The sequence below is a fragment of the Drosophila miranda genome, chromosome XR, assembly GCF_003369915.1.
Source record: "Drosophila miranda strain MSH22 chromosome XR, D.miranda_PacBio2.1, whole genome shotgun sequence".
Lineage (NCBI taxonomy): Eukaryota > Metazoa > Arthropoda > Insecta > Diptera > Drosophilidae > Drosophila > Drosophila miranda.
The window spans coordinates 23,061,803-23,083,215 of record NC_046674.1 but is presented as its reverse complement, the minus strand read 5'-3'; the positions used below and the strand labels follow the sequence as shown (position 1 = coordinate 23,083,215).

The following is a 21,413-nucleotide window of genomic DNA, read 5'->3' as shown; positions in this document are numbered from 1 at the left end:
GGTAGAACTGTGTAGTTTTGAGCATTCGGTTCTAGGCAGAAGTGAGAATTGTCTTCCATTCAGTCGACATTCAAATGTGAAGATCAGCGTGCCTCGAAATATTTTCTGCGGTATAACGCAGCCTTATTGAAAATAGACATATTTTGTCTAATAGCTGCCGCAATGCGCAAGTCTCCGGGGAGTCTGGCAGGCATTGATGCCAATTCGGAGGCCTTTTCGAGCTCCAGCTCTTCGATCAGTAACTCCTACAGTGACGGTAGCGATTCGGCCAGCTGGGAGGAATACGTGGCCGCGGACGGCAGCCTCTTCTACGTTGAATACATGCCCAATGTGAAGTCAAGCATAGCGTCGTCGGCGGAGCGTCGGGTGGAATTCATGCGCCGCTCACTGCGCCTGGGAAAGAAGCCGATGCGACGTCAACATAATGGCAGTCGCCCGTCCCACTCCCAGACGCAGTCGCAGTCGCAGATGCAGACCCAGAGCCACAGCCGCAACCAGTTGTCAGAGGCGGAGCCCGACGAGTTTCGGTTCTCACACTTTAAGACATCGCATGGGGACGCCAGCAGCAGCAGCAGCAACAAGAAGCTGCAGCTAGTTATAACGGCAGCCGATCGGTTTCGCTTTGGCCGTCGCTCCACCGCGGTGGAATCGATTCTTGGATTCCGTGTGCTGCCCTTTCCCGACCAGCCGGAGTGTCTCATGGTGGAGGGCTTTGTGCACGACATAAGCGCGATGCAGCACGACATCAAGCGCGGCGATTGGTTCAAGTCGCTCAACGGCATTGAGCTGTACGCCAGCAACGTGGACGAGCTGCTGCAGCAGTTCGTGGAGCCCACCCAGGTGTGCCTCTGCTTCCAGGCCTCCTCCAGCTCTACGGCCGCAGCAGCCGCAGCCGCGGCAACGGCAGCCGCAGCTGCAGCGGATCCGACCTACGGACAGAGCCAGCAGGAGGAGCAGCTGCGCAAGGTGGAGAACTTTGCCATGTTTGCGGACAAGTTTGAGCAACTGCTTCTATCAGCTGGTTCCTCAGAGCCCGGCACTGTAAAGACTTCCGATGCGGCCGAGCATATGCCTTTTGGTATGCTGTTGCTGCCGCCGGAATGCTACCAGCACGACCAGCACCAGGACTCGCTGTACTATTACCCCGAGAGTGCAACGACCAACTTCCTGTACAAGGCACGTGGCAGCTTCCTCACCTTGCATGCCGTTCTCAGCGAGCTGCACACACAGCCGATCACGTCGCGTCTGCTGGTCGACAAGGTCCCCTACCACGTGAACTACCGTCGGCTGAATGGATTTTTGGTTCTCTTCGCATACGCGAGCAGCCTCTACAGTGCGGCCGAGTGCAACATGCGGTCGGATGAGCTGATTGGATATATCCGCTTCTCCATGCCGGGCCTGGTGGTAGAAAACTTTGGCACAGGAGCAGGAGCAGAGGGCAGCTCCGGAGACCTAAGATCATTCTTGCGCCATTTCTGTGGCATTCAGCGCACACGGCTGTTACTCAATTGCCGTGGATTAACCCAGTTTGAGGAACTGCTCGGGCAGTCCCGGAATCTGCCCCTGCCCAAGGAGGCACAGCTGCGCGTATTCGACGCTCTGAGCGAGATGGAAGCCATGGACTACCGCAACTGGAACGACGAGCCGTTGACCACCCACCGCGAGTTCTTTATCTACGGCAGTGCTCTGTACTACAATCAGTTTCTGGTGGCCAGCCTGCTGCCCGCTGAAGTGCGGGCCAATGTCGAGGGCTTCCTGAGATGCAGAGGGATCTTCGATCTAATTGGAGCCCCGAGTGTGCGCGTCCGGGAGCTGTACGTGTGGGAGGAGATCGTGCTGCCCAATGCCACTGGTCGCTACTTTCTGACCGTCTGCACACGGAATCATCTTAGCCTGGCGGTTATCCTAAAGATATTCGATGCACCAGACATGGCGCCGGACACCGTAGTGGGACCATCGCTGTTTTATATCGAGGAAATACAGGAGACACTGGATCACCTCATTCAGTGCGGCATCGAGTCACTCGCCATGTTCTGGTCCATTTCGAACAAGCGACCTCAAGTGCTGGAACAAGCTGGCGCTGAGGCAAAGGACGAGAAGGAGGCAAACGGAAAACTGGAGTCCTTTCTTAAGCAGAAGCTTACGGTCTTGAGTACTGCTGTATCTGTGGATGAGGAGGCGCAGCTCTGTTCCTCCCTGGGCGGATCGTCGATACACAGTCTGACGCCCAGCGAAGACGACTCGTCGCGAAAGCGCCTGACACCAATCCATGGCGCCGGAGAGGATTCCGATAGCGAGTCGGATTGGGAGAACTTTGCCGTCCAACATCCGCTGCACTATGGTCTCAATTTGAATTCGGAGTCCCACAATCAGAGCCAGATGACCGAGTCGATGTGGAAGGAAATCAGCAATGTGGTGCCAGTGAAGATCTCCGCCGGCTGGAAGAATTGTGTCCTGTACTACGTCTACATTGACATAGCCAATGGCTCCCTGTTCGCTCCCTTCAATGACTGCACGGAGAGTACGTCATTTCTGTCCGAGATTCGCCAAGCCTGCCACATGATTCACTCTGTTCTGGAGCGCTCCAAACACTACCGCAGACAGTTGACAGAATCCATAAGAGTGTCTGTCAACGCCAATGGGCATACTAGCAGCAATGCAATATCGCTGGTGAGGGAGCACGGGATGACATTGGAAGTTTATCCTCAATCCAGAGCGGAGAATCAGGCCTACTCCTCGAAATCTGTTCGATTTGTGGTGGTCGGTCGCCTCTTTCAGTCGCCAGCCAAGGAGGTCTACATATGTCACCGATCTGATGTTCCGCAAAACATTGTGGAAATGGCTTTCAGGTTATCATTCTTCTCTATGGGATAGAAGCGAATACTAAAATATTAATAAATACTACTTATTTAACCGTACATTTTATCGTAATCGTAACCGCATATAAAGAAATACAATACTCATCTATCTGGTTTATATTAAACACTTGCTTTTATTGCATTTTGCGTATAAAGAGGTTTTAGCGAAAATGGTAAAAAAAAAACCTAACAGGATAGTCGTTACTATTGTTCAATTTTCATATTCCGTTGAATAATTCTGGCTAGCTAAAATCCTTAGTTCTGCCCACATAATTTAAGGCCGTTGATGAATACATTTTCATTAAGATTGGCTAGTTTTTAGTCCTTGCTTTTATTGTATTTTGTATTCAACAAAAAAAAAAAACAGTCGCAATGTTGCTGGTATTTGAAGACATGATACGTGTATAGGCTTTTGTATACCCTACTTCGTTAATTTGATATGAAGATCCTGTTTTCCGAACTGTTTTTAGCCCGTAATTAATAAAGAAATTTTCTCAAATTGATATGTTTCAGACATATTCATGCATATGATTATTATCTTGTACATATTTATATATATCCTTATACCTATTCTTGGTCTCTGCAGAAAGACGATGAGCTGCAAAATATCCTTGAAATAGGTTTAAAACAGGGATTAAATTGTTTTTGCATTAATTGGAGCCTGGGATGATAAACATAAAAAAAATCACAAGCAATAAAAGTCAGAAATAATCATTATTCAATGAAAATAAAAAATAATAATTATACCATAAAAAAAATAATTATACAATAAAAATCAAAAACAATCATTATTCAATAGAAATCAAGAATAATAATTATAATACGAATTATACAATAAAAGTAAAAAATAATAATTGTATAATAAATGTTTGATGTTTTGATCCAAAAATAATAATTATTCAATAAAAATCAAGAATAATAATTCTTCAATAAATCTCAAGAACAATAATTATAATAAAAATTATACAATAAAAATAATAATTATAAAACGAATTATACAATAAAAATCAAAAATAATAATTATTCAATAAAAATCAAGAATAGTAATTATAAAAATCAAGAATATTAATTATAATACGAATTATACAATAAAAATCAAAAATAATAATTATTCAATAATAATCAAGAATTATAATTATAATACGAATTATAAAATACAAATCAAAAATAATAATTGTACAATAAAAATCAAAAATAATAATTGTACAATAAAAATCAAAAATAATAATTATATAATTAATGTATTGATCCACAAATAATAATTATTCGCTAAAAATCAAGAATAATAATTATTTAATAAAAATCAAGAATAATAATTATAATACGAATTATAAAATAAAAATAAAAAATAATAATTTTACAATAAAAATCAAAAATAATAATTGTACAATAAAAATCAAAAATAATAATTATATAATTAATGTATTGATCCACAAATAATAATTATTCATAAAAATCAAGAATAATAATTATTCAATAAAAAACAAGAATAATAATTATTTAATAAAAATCAAAAATAATAATTATTCAAGAGAAATCAAGAATAATAATTATAATACGAATTACACAATAAAAATCAAAAATAATAGTTATTCAATAAAAATCAAGAATAATAATTTTTCAATTATAATCAAGAATAATAATTATAATACGAACTATACAATAATAATCAAAAATAATAATTATACAATCAAAATCAAAAATAATAATTATACAATAAAAATCAAAAATAATAATTATACAATAAAAATCAAAAATAATAATTATTTAATAAAAATCAAGAATAATAATTATTCAGTAATAATCAAGAATTATATTTATACAATAAAAATAAAAAATAATAATTATTCAATAAAAATAAAAAATAATAATTATATAATAAATATATTGATCCACAAATAATAATTATTCAATTATCGTTAAGTTTTGTTGCTTTCGCGCCTAACAGCACCTGCGAAGTAATTCTACATGAGTTTTACATGAACTGGACAAGGTGTGTTCTAACAACGTGAGTGGGCGCGTGGCGCGTGAGTCTTTAAAAAATGTAGTTAATTATCTCTTAATGCCAGCAGCCTTTTCGAGCGGTTCGTCCGCTTCGACATTGCCAGGGAGTGAGGATTCTTCTGAAACTGATATTACTGCGTGGCGGAGCTGACATGCTAAATGATGTGTGGTCCTGGGCCTGAGGTAGGTAGTGTTAGTTGATGTTAGGTGTCACTACTTTCTGCTCTATTTGCAGATAGAGGCGGCACCTGAGCATATCTTTGATCCTTAAGGACTCCATAAAATCAGGGATATTTTTCTGATCACAGGAAGCCAATGCACGCCCTAAACGACCCACAAATAGCCGATAAACTTAAATATGTATGGCTGGGGATGTAGCAAGCCTTAGTCAAGGATCAAGGATATTTTTCCCACTCAAACATACCTACTTTCCTCCGTCACTTCCTGTCCGATCAGCGCTTGCAATAAGGACTATCAGTATATTTCTATAATAGCTATAACTCCGCCGTCTTCCGATCTGAAGAATGTACCTGATAGTTTGAACCCAGATTGGCTTAAAGTATAATAGGGATATTGCCTTTTTATACCCGATACTCAAAATGAGTATTGGGGTATATTAGATTTTTGGTAAAAGTGGATGTGTGTAACGTCCAGAAGGAATCGTTTCCGACCCCATAAAGTATATATATTCTTGATCAGCATCAATAGCCGAGTCGATTGAGCCCTGTCTGTCTGTCCGTCTGTCCGTCCGTCTGTCCGTCCGTCCCCTTCAGCGCCTAGTGCTCACAGACTATAAGAGCTAGAGCAACGATGTTTTGGATCCAGACTTCTGTGATATGTCACTGCTACAAAAATATTTCAAAACTTCGCCCCACCCACTTCCGCCCCCACAAAGGACGAAAATCTGTGGCATCCACATTTTTAAAGATACGATAAAACCAAAAACGCAGAATCGGTGAGGATGACCATATCTTCTACAGTGCAAAATCTGAACCAGATCGAATAATGATTATAGCCAGAATCAAGAAAACAATTTCATTCTTTCTCGCTCTGTCTCTCTCTAACACACAGGTTGCATGGTCGGCTTTGCCAATTGCAAAATATGAGTTTAAGGATCTCAGAACCTATAAGAGCCAGAGCAACCAAATTTGGTATCCACACTCCTAATATATCGGACCGAGACGAGTTTGTTTCAAAATTTCGCCACACCCCCTTCCGCCCCCGCAAAGGACGAAAATCTGGGGATATTCAAAAATCTCAGAGACTATTAAGGCTAGAGTAACCAAATTTGGTATCCGCACTTCTGTTAGATCTCACTATAAAACGTATATCTCAGAATTTCGCCCCACCCCCTTCCGCCCCCACAAAGGACGAAAATCTGTTGCATCCACAATATTGCACATTCGAGAAAACTAAAAACGCAGAATCATAGATAATGAACATATCTATCAGATTGCTGAATCTGGATCAGATCGGATCATTTTTATACCCAAAAGGAACAAATCAATTTGCACTGGCTACGCAGCGCCCGACATCACGCTCAGACTGATTTTCTGTCTCTCTCGCACGCACTCTTTGTCGTGTCGTTTAATATTAGCGGCGTCTGCCGGAGGAGAGCCATACTGACTTAGTATCGGGTATAACCGTAGAGTTGCGGTGTCCGCAGCAACTCACAACGTTCCCCCTCGTTAGTGTTAGACTTAAACCTATTCTTAATTAAACCGATATAACTCCACCATTTCTCGCCAATTCTGTATTTCTCCTGTGCTTCCCTTTTCGACCAGATCATCCAACCTTCGATGCACTTTCCAGGATAATAAGGAAACAGAAATTCGGTCGATCTTTCTCTGATCTGGCCCTATTTTCCAGAGATTTCACCAATTTTTACAGCTTAACAGCGAAGCCAAGCAAAATACCCTTTCGCTAGGCATTTTCAACGAAATGAGAACCAACGCTATATTATATTTTTTCAAAATCGATTCTTTATTACTCCAGATGAGGAACAGGAACATCAGCAACTTAACGAGAGATGCCGGTGTGCTCATGGATCCAGTCCAAGTAGCTGGTGACGCGAGTAAAGACAGCGGGGTATTCCTTCTCGCAGCCGGAGGCAGAGCCGAAGGAGGTCAGACCAACCTGGACCTTGCTGTTCTCCAGGACCAGAGGGCCACCGGAATCTCCGTTGCAGGTAGAAACGCCAGCAGAGGTGGAGACGCAGATGTTAGAGTCGCGGATGGTGGTGTAGTAGGTGCGCTTGCACTCGCTGTTGGAGATGACCTTCATGTGGGCGTACTGAAGGTGGGCGGCGACGGAGCTGGACTCGTCGGAGGTGCGGCCCCAGCCGGAGGCGATGACCTCATCACCATCGTAGGATGAATAGTGGGACTCGTGGCTGGGCAGCTCAACGGCATGGATGGCGCTGCTGTACTCGACGCGGGGAATGCGGATCAGGGAGATGTCGTTCCTCAGGGTGCTGCTGTTCCAGTCGGCGTGGATGATGATGTCGTCCCGGGAGACGTGGTGCTTGACCTTGGGGCTGGAGCGCACAGTGCTGCCCAGATAGACCTCGACGGAGTCAACGCTGAAACGGAAGGGAATACCTTTAGTCAGCTTGGATCGCCGTAATCCCTGAAGAAGTTGCTTACCCATCAGTGCAGTGAGCGGCAGTCAGGACCCACTCGTTTCCGATGAGGGAGCCTCCGCACCAAGCGGAGGAGGAGCCGACCTTCAAGGAAAGTCCCACCTGGTAGGGGAACTGGTCGGTGCGGGCATCCTCGCCGTGGGTGATGCGTCCGTCGGGTCCAGTCTGGACACCGCGCAGAGCCGATCCAGAGGCGTAGGCCAGAGCCAAAGCGAATACAACGAGCACTTTCATGATTGGGCTACCTATGAAAAGTATAAGTGATTTGAACTCGTCCCGCCTCTTTTATAGGCGACCGTCCCTCCAATCGAACGCCATGACGTCCCGCCCTATCTGATCTGTAGTCATTCGGATTCGGGCACCTGCTCAAGTGGCTAGAGCCCGCTCCTTGTGTAACTCTCCTATCGGCATGCGCCCCATTTGCGATATGGGAACCAGATCTGTGCGGACTTCTTGAAACTGTTGGGAGATACGGGAGCAAATGAATTGGCAGTTTCTCCTCGTCAAAAGATAGCCTAACGAGAGATCAATCAGCGACTAATTGGAATTTGTACAGAGGAAGAGACAATAGTCTGGTCTTTATATAGAATATACAAAAAGGCATATTTTCCATTCTGATATTAGTGTAATATCCTTTATTTCAGCCATTTAAAAGTATAGATACTATTGAACCTACATATATTCCAGCCAACTGGTTATCAATGGCTATAAGAAGGTGGGTTGGGTTGGGTTATCTTCCTCTGTCTCGATTTCAAACTGCGACACCCCTCAAGTACACCTGTACCTTCCCGCACTCTCCACGTTCCCTTCCCGAAATCAGCACTGACAAGACCCACTTTTAAAATGCTCAACATTTGATTTAATTTATTTACAGTGCCCAGCACTGTTTGGGCAGCCATCGTGGTCCACTCTACGGGTAGACAATTCCACTCACCTCCGCTATCCAGTCCAAGTAGGCCGTAACGCGTGTGAAGACCGAGGGATAACCCTTAGTACAGCCCGACTTCTTGCCATAGGAAGTGACACCTATCAGGATATCGGCATTCTGCAGGGGATCGTGGTAAATCAGGGGGCCTCCGGAGTCTCCGGTGCAGGTCGATCGGCCGCCGGTTGTGTCCATGCAGATGTTGGTGGGTTTGACGTTGGCGTATGAATACTGACAGTCCTCATTCGACTCCACGAACTGAACGACGTAGCGCAGATGATCGGAAATGAAATCAGACTCTGAAAAATAGTTAACATTCAGGGGAAATCTGATTTCTGGTGTAGAAGAAAAACAATCCATACCATCGCTCATGCGACCCCATCCAGAGGTCGTCGCCGGGACGTAGTCGTAGCTGGCATGACACGAGGCCATTCCTGGCAGCCTGATGACTTCTATGGAGCTGCAAAAGACGGCAGCCTCTGGCATGCGAACCAGGCCAATGTCATTGTCCAGCGATTGGCTGTTCCAGCCAGGATGAAGGTGTACCACGGGATTGCTCGCACGGATTAGCTGTCGGGGAGACAATCGCTGCACTCCGCCCAAGTAGAACGTGATAGAGATGGCTCTGTAGGGGTATGGTTGTCAGCTTAATCCATTTGGAATCTTGTTTTTCGGGAAACCTACTTTTCCACACAGTGCGCTGCAGTCAACAGATATTGATTCGATATCAAGCTACCTCCGCACCAACTAAACAAGTCGTTGGCCTCCTCTATGGAGAGACCCACTTGAAAGGGAAACTGATTCTCGCGGGCCTCCTCTCCGCCAGTGATGCGCCCCATTAGGGCGCCATGGCCCAAATCCAGGCAGAGGAAACATCTTACCTGAAGAGCGACGAATAGGAGGCCAACCAGAGCCGAACTTATTTGCATCTTGAGTATATTCCACTCGTTCTGCCACTGATGTAGCGTACCCACCCGAATGTGGATTTATGGTCTCCTCAGTGGATTAATCTGCCCTGATTGGCCGTTTATAGTCGTCCGAGTGGGCCATAATGCTCGATTACGGATTATCGCTTGCAAGCCATCTGAACGCCACTTGATTGCTCAACTAATGGAAATACATATGTTTGCTTTCATTTTGTTTTGGGGGGTTTTCGATAGGAATGGGGCTGTGTTCAGTGTGTTCCCAATGTGGTAAACTCCTTATCAAGGGGTAAATTTTTTTTGTATCCTAAAAGAGGATAAGTATGCATTATATACATCAGTGATCGATATAATTATAAGTCAAAAATCATTGATTTACCTGGAAAACCCATCATCAATAAAACCCCGTGATTCGCAGATAAGCCGATGTCAGAATCTCTTGCTTTAAACATAGATTTGAAGGTATGTACATATGTACGTATGTACATATGCCATTATCGGTATTTTTTGATAACATATTCATTCAATTGTTGACGTATTACTATTCCAAAGCGTAATACTATCATAGAAATGTGCTTACTAAGAAAAGTGCTTATACTTCTACGATCTTATCTGGCTGATAGTTTTTTATAAAATGCGAGCAGAAAAAACGTTTCTCTCATGCGATATTTGAGAGCCACTCACTTTTGCAACTGGTAGAACAAGTCAGATGGATGCAGTAGGTCTTCAGGGCTCTCAACTCCCTACACAAAAGGGAATCTTCATTCACTTTTATCACCTGCAGTCTGTATATTACGCCGATTTCAATTAACGATCCTTCATAATGATTCATTGGGATTCAATTATAAGTCTCACACAAATTAAGGGAAAACCTTCAAGTAGATTGTTTTCAGCTCGTATCTATGGGAATAATCCCAACCAGGCCAGGTGGTTCTACGCCGCCAACTATCTGGGGTGCTCAATGGTCAAGGGCTTCTCGATCGGCGATAAGGCATATGGCTCCTCTGTTCCTATATAACCGTTGGACAATCCTCTTCACCAGTCATTTGACAACCAATTAAGTAAGATGAAGATACTGTCACTTATCCTGCTGACTGTCGCGTTGGCTGGCTCCTGCGCAGCTGTACCCCTTCCGGCTGGTCTGGAGTCACGCATCACCAACGGGGACCTGGCCGTGGTAGGACAGTTTCCCTACCAGGCGGGTCTGAACATCTCCTTTGGCAATACGAGCACCTGGTGCGGCGGTACTCTGATCTCCCATCGCTGGATTGTGACGGCTGCGCACTGCACTGATGGGGCCGAGTCGGCCACCGTCTACCTGGGCGCCATTAACATCCAGGACGAGAACGAGCCCGGACAGAGGCGGTTCGAGGTGGCCAAGTCTGGGATGATTGTGCACACCAACTGGACAGCGAGCACGGTGGCCAACGACATTTCACTGATCCGGCTGCCCATTCTGGTGCGGTTCACCGATAGCATTCGTTCTGCCGGTCTGCCGAGGCGGGTTAATGGAACGTATCCCACCTACGAGTACCAGAAGGCCTACGCCTCGGGCTGGGGACGCGACAGCGACAGCTCCGATGTAGTATCCCCGGCGCTGCGCTTCGTGAAGATGCCCATTCTTCCGCATACCCTGTGCAAGATGTACTGGAGCGGGGCCGTGTCGGAGAATATGATCTGTATGAGCACCACCAGCGGCAAGTCCACCTGCCAAGGGGACTCCGGCGGCCCTCTGGTCGTCATGGAGGGCAACGACACACCGACCCTAATTGGGTCCACCTCCTTCGGCACCAATATGGGCTGCGAGGTGGGCTTTCCGGCGGTCTTTACGCGCATCACCAGCTACCTGGAATGGATCAGGGATCATGTAAAGGTTTAAATAAAACGCATGTACATTTATTTTTATTTAATTTTTTTCCTGATTTTTTTGTTTATTTTTTTCGCATTTTTATTGGTTTTTTGTTTGGATTTTTGCCTTGTTTTCCGAGCCCCTCGGGGATCGGGCAAGTGTCGAGTGAATTCATATTCGAACACATCGACCAACCGCACTCGTAAAAACTCGTGATCCCAATGAAACCCGGCACTGGCCCGATTCTCGAGGAGCGGCTTTTCCATTACTTTCTTTCTATGTATATACAAAAACTTAAAGTAGGGGAGGGGTGGGGTAGGGTAGGGTATGGGTGAGGGTGGGCGGGAGTCTGGGGTAGTTTCAAGAATAAGTATGTAAAAAGAAACAAAAATCTTAGCAGCAAATTACACATTCAAACGATTGCTCATCGATTGAAATATTAGAAACACGGAGGTCTCCGGGGAGTCCTCTCAATAATAACTTAAATTATATGTTTTGTATTGTGTGTGTGTGTGTATGGGGGGGGAGTATGTGTCTGTGTGTGTTTAGTGGATAGTTTAGGGCTACATATATGTGTATATACTATTTGCATATACTATGTATGCTTGCAGCTTAATGCAGTAGTAGAGAAATTGAATACGAATACGAATACGAATAGTGGTGAAAAACATTCGCTTAACTGTTTGCTTAGTGTCGAAAATTACATAAAAATTCAATTTCATTTGTTTACACTTCCTCCTGGCATTCTCCTGACTATTTGTGCCTCGAAGATGCATTTACTCCCCGCTTAGATTTCTATAAGTTTCGAACTTTTTCTTTTTTTGTAAGTTTTTCATTTAGCGTCCGTGTTTTTACATCATTTTTGTAACGTTTTTCTTTTCGTTTTTCTGTTTTCTTGCACAACGATTTTTATTTTACTCATAATTTTGTTTTTGGGGGTATTTTTTTGTTTGTTTTGTTTTGTATTCATTTTTGTTTGGGTTTTTTTTGTGGTTGTTGTTTTGTTTTCTTTTCGTAATGCTAGCTTTAAAAAAAAAAAATTATAAACAAATGAAAGCTACGTCAACGTTTCGGGCGACCTTTTAAACATATTATCCACCGCCGAAACGATAAAATTTGTATTTGTATTGGTATTGGTTTAGTTTAATTCTATTCATTGAAAAGCACTGAAGTACAATGCTGCAAGTATTGCTATTGGGGTGGTGTGGGCGTATGGAAAACCAAGTTGGAATTCGAAATTGGGCTGGGCTGGGCTGGAAAACGGGGTTAGAAAAACTTTGCTAACTAAAGAATATCCTCTCTGCATTTCCATTCACTTGCATCATCATCATCCATCATCCTTATTTACGCGTAGCAACTATGATTTAATTCAATAATTTATTATTTAGTTTGGCGTCTTTAATTTTGAATCAAAGCGCTGGCTTTATCTTCTCCCCTTTCTTCTCTTCTCTTCTCCTCTCTTCGCTTCTCCTTTCTATTCTCCTCCCGCTAGTATTTCTATTCTGTTCGGTGTGGATTATTCTGAAACTCCTTAACTCCTCCTGCAACGGCCTGCAATTAGTGGGGGGCCGCACTATATATTGTATTGTATATTTGCTAAGCGGAAGTCGGTCCTATATATATCTTTTGAGTGTCTCTCTCTCGTTTGTGTATTCAATTGTGTGTGTGAGTGTGTGGTGTGGTGGTGTGGCTATATACATCAGATAGTGGGTGTTGTCTGTGGTTTGTTGATTTGCTAACTTAAATGCTAGACGGCCGTGTTGTGGTTGCAACTAATCGAGAAGCCCTCGCTAGAGAAGGATCTGCTCTGTATATGTCTGTGTGTTCTATTTTTCTTTATATTTCTCTGATTCTTGGGTTCTACGTTCGATTCCGATGCCAACAACGCGTTTACAACTATTATGTGTGTGTGTGTGTTTTTTTTTGTGTGTGTGTGTCTAGGTGTACGTGTAATGTAGTATAATTATAAATTAATTAATGCTGTACAAAAGTTTTCGCTCATTGAGTTTTGAGTTATAGATAAAATTCTCCAACTGGAGAATCAGATCAGCCGCCTCCATCGAAGTCCATCTCCGACTTCGTCTTCGTTTCCGACTCGATTCCATTCGGCTTCGATCCTCGGGTTTGTGTGTTTGTTGGTTTTGTGGTTTAATGATTTTCAGATTTTGCTTAAATAAAATGAACCAATAATAACTTAGGCCACTAATGCATCTGAATCTGCATCTCACCAACAATCCTAACGACTAAACATAGCATCGGCTTACGGGGTCTCTATACAATTATCAAAAAGTGCGACTTATGGGTTAAGTAGGAGCTCCTCCTTCTCCTCCTCCTCTTCCTCATTTTGTTTCTATCTTCCTTTCTCCTGTGGCAGCTCCTGCCTCTTCTCCTCTATCTCACAACGCTACTTCTTGCTGTAGACGGGCAGGGCGGGCGGTGGCAGGCCAGCATGGAGAACAGCATTCGCGGGCGTCATCAGCATGGAGGATGTGGTGGTGGTCATCGGCATGCTCGAGGCCAGGCTCATCGCCGTGGAGATGTTGGGTGCGGCGCCTGCACCGCCGAGAGGAGCAAATACGCCGCCGCCAACGCCACCGATGCCTGCTCCGACAGCTCCATTGTATTTCGAATAGTCCTGACCCTTGCTCTTCTTGCTCTCCTTGTCCCTGTCGCGTTCGCTGTGCTTCTTCTTGTTGCTGCCGCTGCTGCTGCTGCTGCCCGAGGAGGCCGTGTTATAGCTGCCGGCGTATGGAGGCAATGCAGGAACAGGGACCGATGCCACACCAGCGCCGGATGAAGCTGTTGTAGTGCCCACCGCTGGGGCTAAGCCATAGCCCGGAGCCACCGCCAAGCCGGCAGCCGTGGAGTAGTTGCTCGGCTCCACCTTGTTCTTGCTAATCTTCAGCTTGAGGGGAGCCGCCGTGCCCACCTGGAGGCCGCCGTTGGGATTCGTCGAGGCACTGGTCTTGATCACCATCTTGAGGGAGTCGTTGGCCAGCGAGCTGTCCTTGCCACTGCGCTCCTTCTGCTTGTCCTTCTTGTGTTTCTTGCGCTCCTCCTTATCCGACTTGTCCTTTGACTTATCCTTCTCCTTGTGTTTATGCTTCTCCTTCTTCTTTTTCTTCTCAGACTTGCTGCTGCTGTCATCCTTGAGGTCGCCGCCGCCCAGCTTGGTGAGAGCGTCCACCTCCATTGGGGTGACGGAGGCTAGGAGATTGGACATGGCATTCATGCTGCCCATCAGCGGCTCCTTCTTGATGGTCGCCGGCGTGGGCATGGGCTCTAGGAGTTCCGCTGGCGGCTTTAGTCCCGGCATGATGAGGGCATCCGGCTTCAAGAGCGACACATTCGACGGACAGAGACTCTCCTTGAGCAGACTACGCACCAGATCCGGCGTAGTCTCAATGCCATTCGACATATTCAGGGGCGTGTGCTTCTCCTCATAGCTGGGATATGCGGGCAGGCCGCTGCTGTTATCCAGTTTGCGGAGCTTCTCGCGCGGCAGGCTGCCGCCGTCCAGGTCATCCAACTTGTTCAGTCCATACTGACTGCCTGAGATTTCGTTGGCCCGCTTCAAATTGCCGACATCGCGGATCTCATTGGGATTGGCCAGCAGTTCCCCTCCGTGCGGCTGCGGCGGCTTCTTGTGGGGCGGCATCATGGCTGAATTCTTCGCTGACGCACTGCCTCCACCGCTGCTGGTCATGGGCATCACGGGACGATGTTTGTCCTTCTTGGTGGGCGTGAGGCGCTCCTTCTTGGGGCTGTTTTTGTCGCGCGGATGATTGTTCAGCTTGAAGTCGTGGCCCAGCGGAGCCGGAGGTGGCAGGAGGCCGTTGAAGGGCTGGCTTTGCGGCTCCTTCTTGATATCGCTCCATTCGGGACTGAACATGGAATTGTTCTTGGCCTGCGACGATGCCTGGGGAGGCGCTTCCAAGGAAAGCTGCTGCTGCTGCTGTTGCTGCGGCTGCTGCATGTGACTGTAGCCCTGGCTCTGAGGATAGGGCAGCTGCTGCTCGAATGGCGGCATGCCGTGGACGGTGGAGCCGGATTTGCTGCTTCGATGGCTGCTGCCATAGCACGCCGGGGGCGGGGGCTGTGCCCCGTTGCTGCCACCCGGATAGCCTCCGCTTCCGCGTGACATCAAGGGATTGGGGGGCGCACTGTTACTATAGGATGGCGGCGCATTCGGGTACATCTTGCTGCTTTGCGACTTATCCTTTGAGGAAATGCCCGCTGAAGATGAGTTGGAGGCAGATGGATGCGTTGACGGCGGCTGCTGCGACTGGGGCTTCCCGCTCGAGGTCATTTTGTGAGTACCATGTGGAGGAATACCCACACCGACCGGCGGCATGCCGCGCGACTTGTGATAGTCAACGGGCATGGGCGGCCGGCCGGGCTGCTGCTGGCTGGATGACGAGCTGGAGCTATTCCGTTGACTGCCACTGCTTCCGCTGGCCGTGGCGCCCATGCTGCCGCTGCTCCGCTGGTGACCGGAGGGCAAGCGGTTGTTGTAGCCCTGCTGCTTGCCCTTGTGATCTGCAAATAGGAACCGCTTTTAATGCCTTGCTCTCGTGGAAGACGCGCTGTCCGCTGTCTACTTACCTGGATGACCATCGGGTGGCAGACCACCCGCGTAATTTGGCAACTTATTGTGGCTAGCGGACGACGACGACGACGATGATGATGATGAGGAGCTGAGAGGCACATTGCTTGCGGAAGATGAACGCTGATGGCTGCCATCTGGTCGCCTCTGCTGCGGCACCATCGATGGCGGCGGTAAAAGCGTCGACTGCTCCCGCTCGCGCTCGCGCTCCCGTTCACGTTCACGTTCCCGTTCCCTTTCACGATCTCGCTCCCGGTCGCGATTGTCATTTCCATTCAGGGCCAGCTCTGGCGGCGGCTCGATGTTCGAGTGATAGCCCTTCATCATCTCGCTCATCTTCCAGTCTTCCTTGGGCTTGTTGTCCTTCGATGCCGTCCGATTGCTGGCTCCCTGGGCAATCGCTTTGATTGAGTTCAGCTTGGACTTGAGGCGGGCGGGGCTCTTTTCGTAGATGGCTATAAACTCGTCCGTCAGCTGCTTGAGCAGGTCCAGCGACACGCTCTTGTCCACATAGTAGAACCAGTGCTTGCCCTCGGTCGACTGCGGGATCTCCCAGCGCGACCATTTGCAGGCCAAATAAATGCAGAAACATGCCACCACAGTGGGTCGATATTGCAGGCACATCGAGGTCAGATGCAGGCTGTTTCCAGGATGGTAGTTTAGTGAAATTAAATGGCAAGTCGATGGGGAAAGTCTGCAGACACGTGTGTGTGCGCGCAGGGGGGTACCACGTTTGTGCGGGGGTAGTCACCGTATCCCCCCCCCGATTTGAACAAATAACTTAAATTCCAGTAGTCTTGCTCGTATCACCGAAGGGTGACCCCTTTCTTTATTTTGTCTTTATTCTTTTTTCCCTTCCAATTACATTTTAATTGAAGAAAAAAACCCAAGGTAATCGATGGCCAGTCCGATAATGCCCCTTAAAAATCGGACAAATTGCTTTGGCATATCATAAAATAAAAATGTTTCTGTTTCTGGTCAAAATGTGTTTACAAGATGTGTGTTTACACTTGGGATTTTAGCGGATTAGACGAGCCCGAGACAACGAGTGTCCTTGTGTGCAAAATGTCCGCAGTCAGGTCCGGTCCGGTTCGGTTCGGTCTGTACTTATTTTCTTTTGTTCTGGGCAGACAGAAAACTATTACCTAAGCAGGTAGCCGAATCATCGAATGGCTTGACTCCAGGTATTTGTCCCCAGGCCATTTCTGAGTACTGGAACCACTCCGTACAGGAATGGCGATGTCTATGGCATATCACCACCACACCGCACACACACACACGATCATACGCATATACCATTACGTTTGAGGATGGGGAATGGAGATCGGATCAAGGATTGGGTCACCAGAGTGGGGAGGCATACCTGTTTGAGGCCAAAAAGTAGGAGGTCTGCGCCAGATCCTTGCACGCTAAAATACATCACAGTAATCAATTCACAAATCGCTCTATGTGCATATCATTTCGGATTTTGGGATATATTTTAGAGCAGATTGGTGCCTACCTTTGACCAGCTGGCACGTGCGCACCACATGCGTGTGCGGGTGATCGATGGCCACATCGAAGCCGAGCGTCTGCAGCAGCACGTTCTCGTTGAATACGAGCTCCTGGGCGAGATCGGCGTAGTTTTGCTCGGTGGTCGGTGGCAGGCACTTGTTGGCGGCTCGTATCACATGCTCCAGCTTACGGGGCTGCTCCTCGACCTTGGCCGCCAGAAAGAGGCTCGCCGATGCCATGGAGTTGCGGTGGAAGTGGGTGAATGAATGGAACGCATAGAACCGGTGCATATACACAATTGCCGTATTGATGCACAGCTGAGACACCTGCAGCCGCTGGCCCATCTCCTGTATCAGGTAGGCGGTCATCTGCCTGTACTGGAGCTCGTCGTCGCCTTTGATGCCGCATCGGCGACTGGGCGAGTTGGTCAACTGCTCATTGCTAAAGTACCAGATCTTGTCCTTCTCGAATGGCAGATTGTTGTTGCTGCTAGTGCTAGTGCTGCTGCTGGCGCCGGGCGCTGCACTGGCCGAGCCGGAGGATCCTGCACTCGTGGAGCTGCCCGTGGGCATTGGCGTCGCCATGAGACTCATTGCCGCCGCCGCCGCCTTCGCTGCCGTTGCTGATTGCTTTGCCCTTTCCGTTGTGTAGTTTCACATGCAAGCCTCTTTATTGCGCGCCGCCACAGATGGATCACACAGATTCTGCTTGCTGCCTGATTTCTCCTCTCCTCTCCGCACTCTTCCTCTTGCTTTGCGGACTGCTGACTCAAGCGCTGCCGTCGTAGGAACTGTACGAAGAAGCAGAGCGCTATTTCTTTGTCGGCTGTGTGGTACAAGGCGAGTGCGTTAGTGTTGGTACTGGTGTTGGTGTTGGTATTGGTGGTGGTGATGGCGTGGGTGGCGGGGAGGCGGAATGGGGAACGGGGAGCGCTCGCTGCGGCTGCCACAGCACATTGGCTATGTGAGACGCGAAATGCACATTCGATTCGCCTGCGATTAGCTGTTGCGGCTATAGTTTTTCACACTTTTTCCGCCGCGCTGCTCTTGTCTGCTGCGTCTGTGTGTGTGCGTGTGTGGTGTGGTTTTCTGGAAATTGCGACTGCGGGACACTACCGCGACAGCGACGTGTTATGCAACTTTCGCTTCAATTCATAGTTACTTTTATTGCAATTGCCGTCGCGTTGGCCACAAACACCGTCACCATTTGTTTACTGCACTTGATTTATTCTACGACGCATCACAAAAATGGATCTGGACAATGACAAAACTTGCAGAAAAAATGTATTCAATATCACTCACACGGACACCAGTGTCGTGTCGGACTTATCGAAAAAATATACTGTCCGACCCTAAGAAATATACCAAAATACACCGTCTCATTTTAAAAATATACCGTAAATATACTGACGAATTCCAGTTCTACTATATATATTTCTCGTTTTTGATATTCCGTCGAATATTACTAGCTAGATAGATCTTTCCGCCCTGCCCACATAGTTTTATCTAATTAATGAACTTATTTTCTACCAGACTGGTATTATTTTAAATACTCGCTTTTATTGGATTTCGCCTAAAAAGAGTTTTAGCGAAAGAGGTCAAACAAAAAAAAGTTTGGGAGTAATATTTCTTACTGCTCAATTGATATTCCGTTGAATAATGATGGCTCACGAAAACCCTCAGCCCTGCTCACACAGTTTTATCCTATTGATGAATACATTTTCTTCAAGATTAACTACTTTTAAGTACTCTCATTTATTTTATTTTGACTAAAAACGGTTTTCAACAAAAAAAAAACAGTAGCAATATTGTTACGACAATGTTGCTGGTATTTTAAGACTTGTTGCTTGTCAACCGGAGCATTTAGCCCATTTCGTTAATTTAATGGTAAGATACTTGAAAAACTGTAATTAAAAGTAAAAAAAATTAAGAGTAAAACGTAATTATTAAAGAAAATTTCTCAATTAGATATGTTTTTGACGTATTCAAGCATTTGATTAGTTTTCTGTGTACCTCTGTCAGAGGACCACCAATTGCGTTGAAATACCTTTAAGACAGAGACGGCTTGTATCTGCATCAATTATAGCCTGGATGACAAACATTTCCGTAATTCTATAATATCCTTTTCCTTAGGGTATGTAAAATGTTGTCCATGTTGCGGGACATTCTGCTTGTTTTCTCAAGCCTATTCTGGCCCATACAAATTAATGCGCCAGCAAATTTTGTGTGGAATGGTAAGAACACGCTACTGAAGCAGCATGCTTTGCAATGTATTTTTTTATACCATTTGTTTTTAAATATACCTTTGAAAATTAAATTTAATAGGTGAAATCGATAAAATATACCATTATATACCGATATACCGATGAAAAAACGAACTTAGCCCACCAAAACCCCCTTTCTTTAAGGAGTATAGTACTTGAATTAAATCCCGAAAAAAGATACCAATAATAATTCTTCGTTCAGATCCATACCATCCTTCCGCTTTACTTACCAAGCAGCCTACGATATCTTTCACTGAACTGCGCTGAAATTCTTAAGCTTTCATAAAATATCATTAAAATGTCAATACATCGATATATCGGAAGAAATTCAAAAATTTTATTTTCAGCTGTGTTTGAATACCAAAATTGTTTTTTCAGCGACTTCAGGAAGACGCGTTCTTTTACATGCAGCAGCCTGCAGTTATTTTTAATAAATATTTTAACTGTTGATGCCGCTCGTTCTGAAGTTGCAGAGCTGGAGGGGGGTTTTAAATATTTGAGAGCCAGCTGTGAAATATTTGGGTACACTCTTCCTTCTTAGATGTAAGCACTTGTAATCTAGATATGTCTGAAAATATCGATTTGTGATATAATATATTGCGCCTATCGACTTGAGAGATCGAAAATTAAAAAATCTTTAAATGTGATATATAATAGGTTAGTTAAATGGATTGATTATCCCATTATACTCCGTAAATATACCTTCAACTTGATTTCGCCGTCAAAATATACCAAAAAGTATATATTTTGCCGTAAGTGGTCACACTGACGCACGCAAACGTAGATACATGTAGATGTAGTCGTACATGTAGATGTACATGTAAATTTACTTACGACTAAAATCGTTCTTATCGAATTTAAAACCTTTTGGTAATAAAGTTGTTGGTAGATAACTTTCCTGATCAACGCCTATTTCACACCAGCCTTTAAGGGTAAATGCCTACTGTTGGCTTATTCTATCCTTTAAATATATGCCATGGCGAACCAGATACAAAAAAAACACTTTTCGCTTTATTGTTATTTAAAAAAACAGATAATATATATATATATTTTTATGGTTTGTAGATTAAAATATACAAAATTTAGCTAAAAATCTTAAAACTCTTATATCGTAACAGTAAATAATTATGCTAGCTTGTGTTTTTGGATTTTCTTTCGTTTATCCTTATAAAATTAAGACTAAACCGTCATTGCCTTTCCCTCTATCCTTCTAAAATTCACCTACATACCAAATCTCGGATCCCAACTTTCATTCTCTTACAAGATATACATAAATACATGTGTGTATATTATATATTGTGGCTGGCTTTAGCTGATTTCTCTTCACAGACATTTCAAAAAGTGTCTGTTAAATGTACAATGGACAAACCAAAAGTCAAAGAAACGTGTAAAACACTTAGATTAGCGTTGGTTATTTATAAATAACATAACCTAATTGCAACTAACGTTAAACCATCTAACATATTTTCCTAATCCCGTGCCAATCCATCCATTCGTGGGCCTAAAAGATCCACAATCCGTACTGTTCCGTTTCGTTCCTCAAATTATTCGTTCGGTTTTAAAACTAGATATTTTCATTCGTTTTTCGGGTTACCAATAAAGTATTTTTTGCCTTAATCTAGTTAAGAAATAGCGCCCAAGGGCTTCGCTTTTCGTTAATAATTAATTTAGTTGGTCTTATCCAGCATTCGGGGGTTATCCAATTCAACAAAAATTTGGTAGGTATGTATGTATGTATATATATTCGTATTATATATCTTTACGTTAATAATCAAGTGGAAACATGAGGTCCAGAAGTTGTTTAAATATATATACAATTATCGTGCTAGTCATGTACTCGTACATACATA

The 21,413-nt window shown here is 45.1% G+C and overlaps 5 protein-coding genes across 5 annotated transcripts; 2 read left to right on the top strand and 3 right to left on the bottom strand.

Annotated features, from left to right (window-relative positions):
• The first annotated feature begins 31 nt into the window (after positions 1–31).
• Positions 32–2,983, top strand: LOC108153038 (protein inturned). Its single transcript, XM_017282796.2, has one exon. It carries the CDS (start codon positions 163–165, stop codon positions 2,872–2,874), a length of 2,712 nt encoding a protein of 903 aa, XP_017138285.1. The 5' UTR covers positions 32–162; the 3' UTR covers positions 2,875–2,983.
• A 3,838-nt stretch (positions 2,984–6,821) lies between these two features.
• On the bottom strand, positions 6,822–7,762 carry LOC108153040 (serine protease 1-like). The gene is made up of 2 exons (XM_017282799.2): positions 7,508–7,762; positions 6,822–7,443 (listed from the first exon to the last, which is right to left on the bottom strand). Exons 1-2 carry the CDS (start codon positions 7,735–7,737, stop codon positions 6,882–6,884), a joined length of 792 nt encoding a protein of 263 aa, XP_017138288.1. The 5' UTR covers positions 7,738–7,762; the 3' UTR covers positions 6,822–6,881.
• Positions 7,763–8,324: 562 nt separating this feature from the next.
• Positions 8,325–10,328, bottom strand: LOC108153039 (brachyurin). The gene is made up of 4 exons (XM_017282798.2): positions 9,731–10,328; positions 9,113–9,658; positions 8,791–9,053; positions 8,325–8,727 (listed from the first exon to the last, which is right to left on the bottom strand). The coding sequence occupies exons 2-4, from the start codon at positions 9,355–9,357 to the stop codon at positions 8,414–8,416; spliced, it is 822 nt and encodes a 273-aa protein (XP_017138287.1). The 5' UTR covers positions 9,358–9,658; positions 9,731–10,328; the 3' UTR covers positions 8,325–8,413.
• A 57-nt stretch (positions 10,329–10,385) lies between these two features.
• Positions 10,386–11,261, top strand: LOC108153512 (serine protease 3). The gene has a single exon (XM_017283568.2). The coding sequence runs from the start codon at positions 10,418–10,420 to the stop codon at positions 11,228–11,230; it is 813 nt and encodes a 270-aa protein (XP_017139057.1). The 5' UTR covers positions 10,386–10,417; the 3' UTR covers positions 11,231–11,261.
• A 1,297-nt stretch (positions 11,262–12,558) lies between these two features.
• LOC108152325 (cyclin-T) lies at positions 12,559–18,621 on the bottom strand. Its single transcript, XM_017281571.2, has 4 exons — positions 17,308–18,621; positions 17,170–17,215; positions 15,806–16,446; positions 12,559–15,739 (listed from the first exon to the last, which is right to left on the bottom strand). Exons 1-4 carry the CDS (start codon positions 17,891–17,893, stop codon positions 13,605–13,607), a joined length of 3,408 nt encoding a protein of 1,135 aa, XP_017137060.1. The 5' UTR covers positions 17,894–18,621; the 3' UTR covers positions 12,559–13,604.
• Between the last annotated feature and the right edge of the window lie 2,792 nt (positions 18,622–21,413).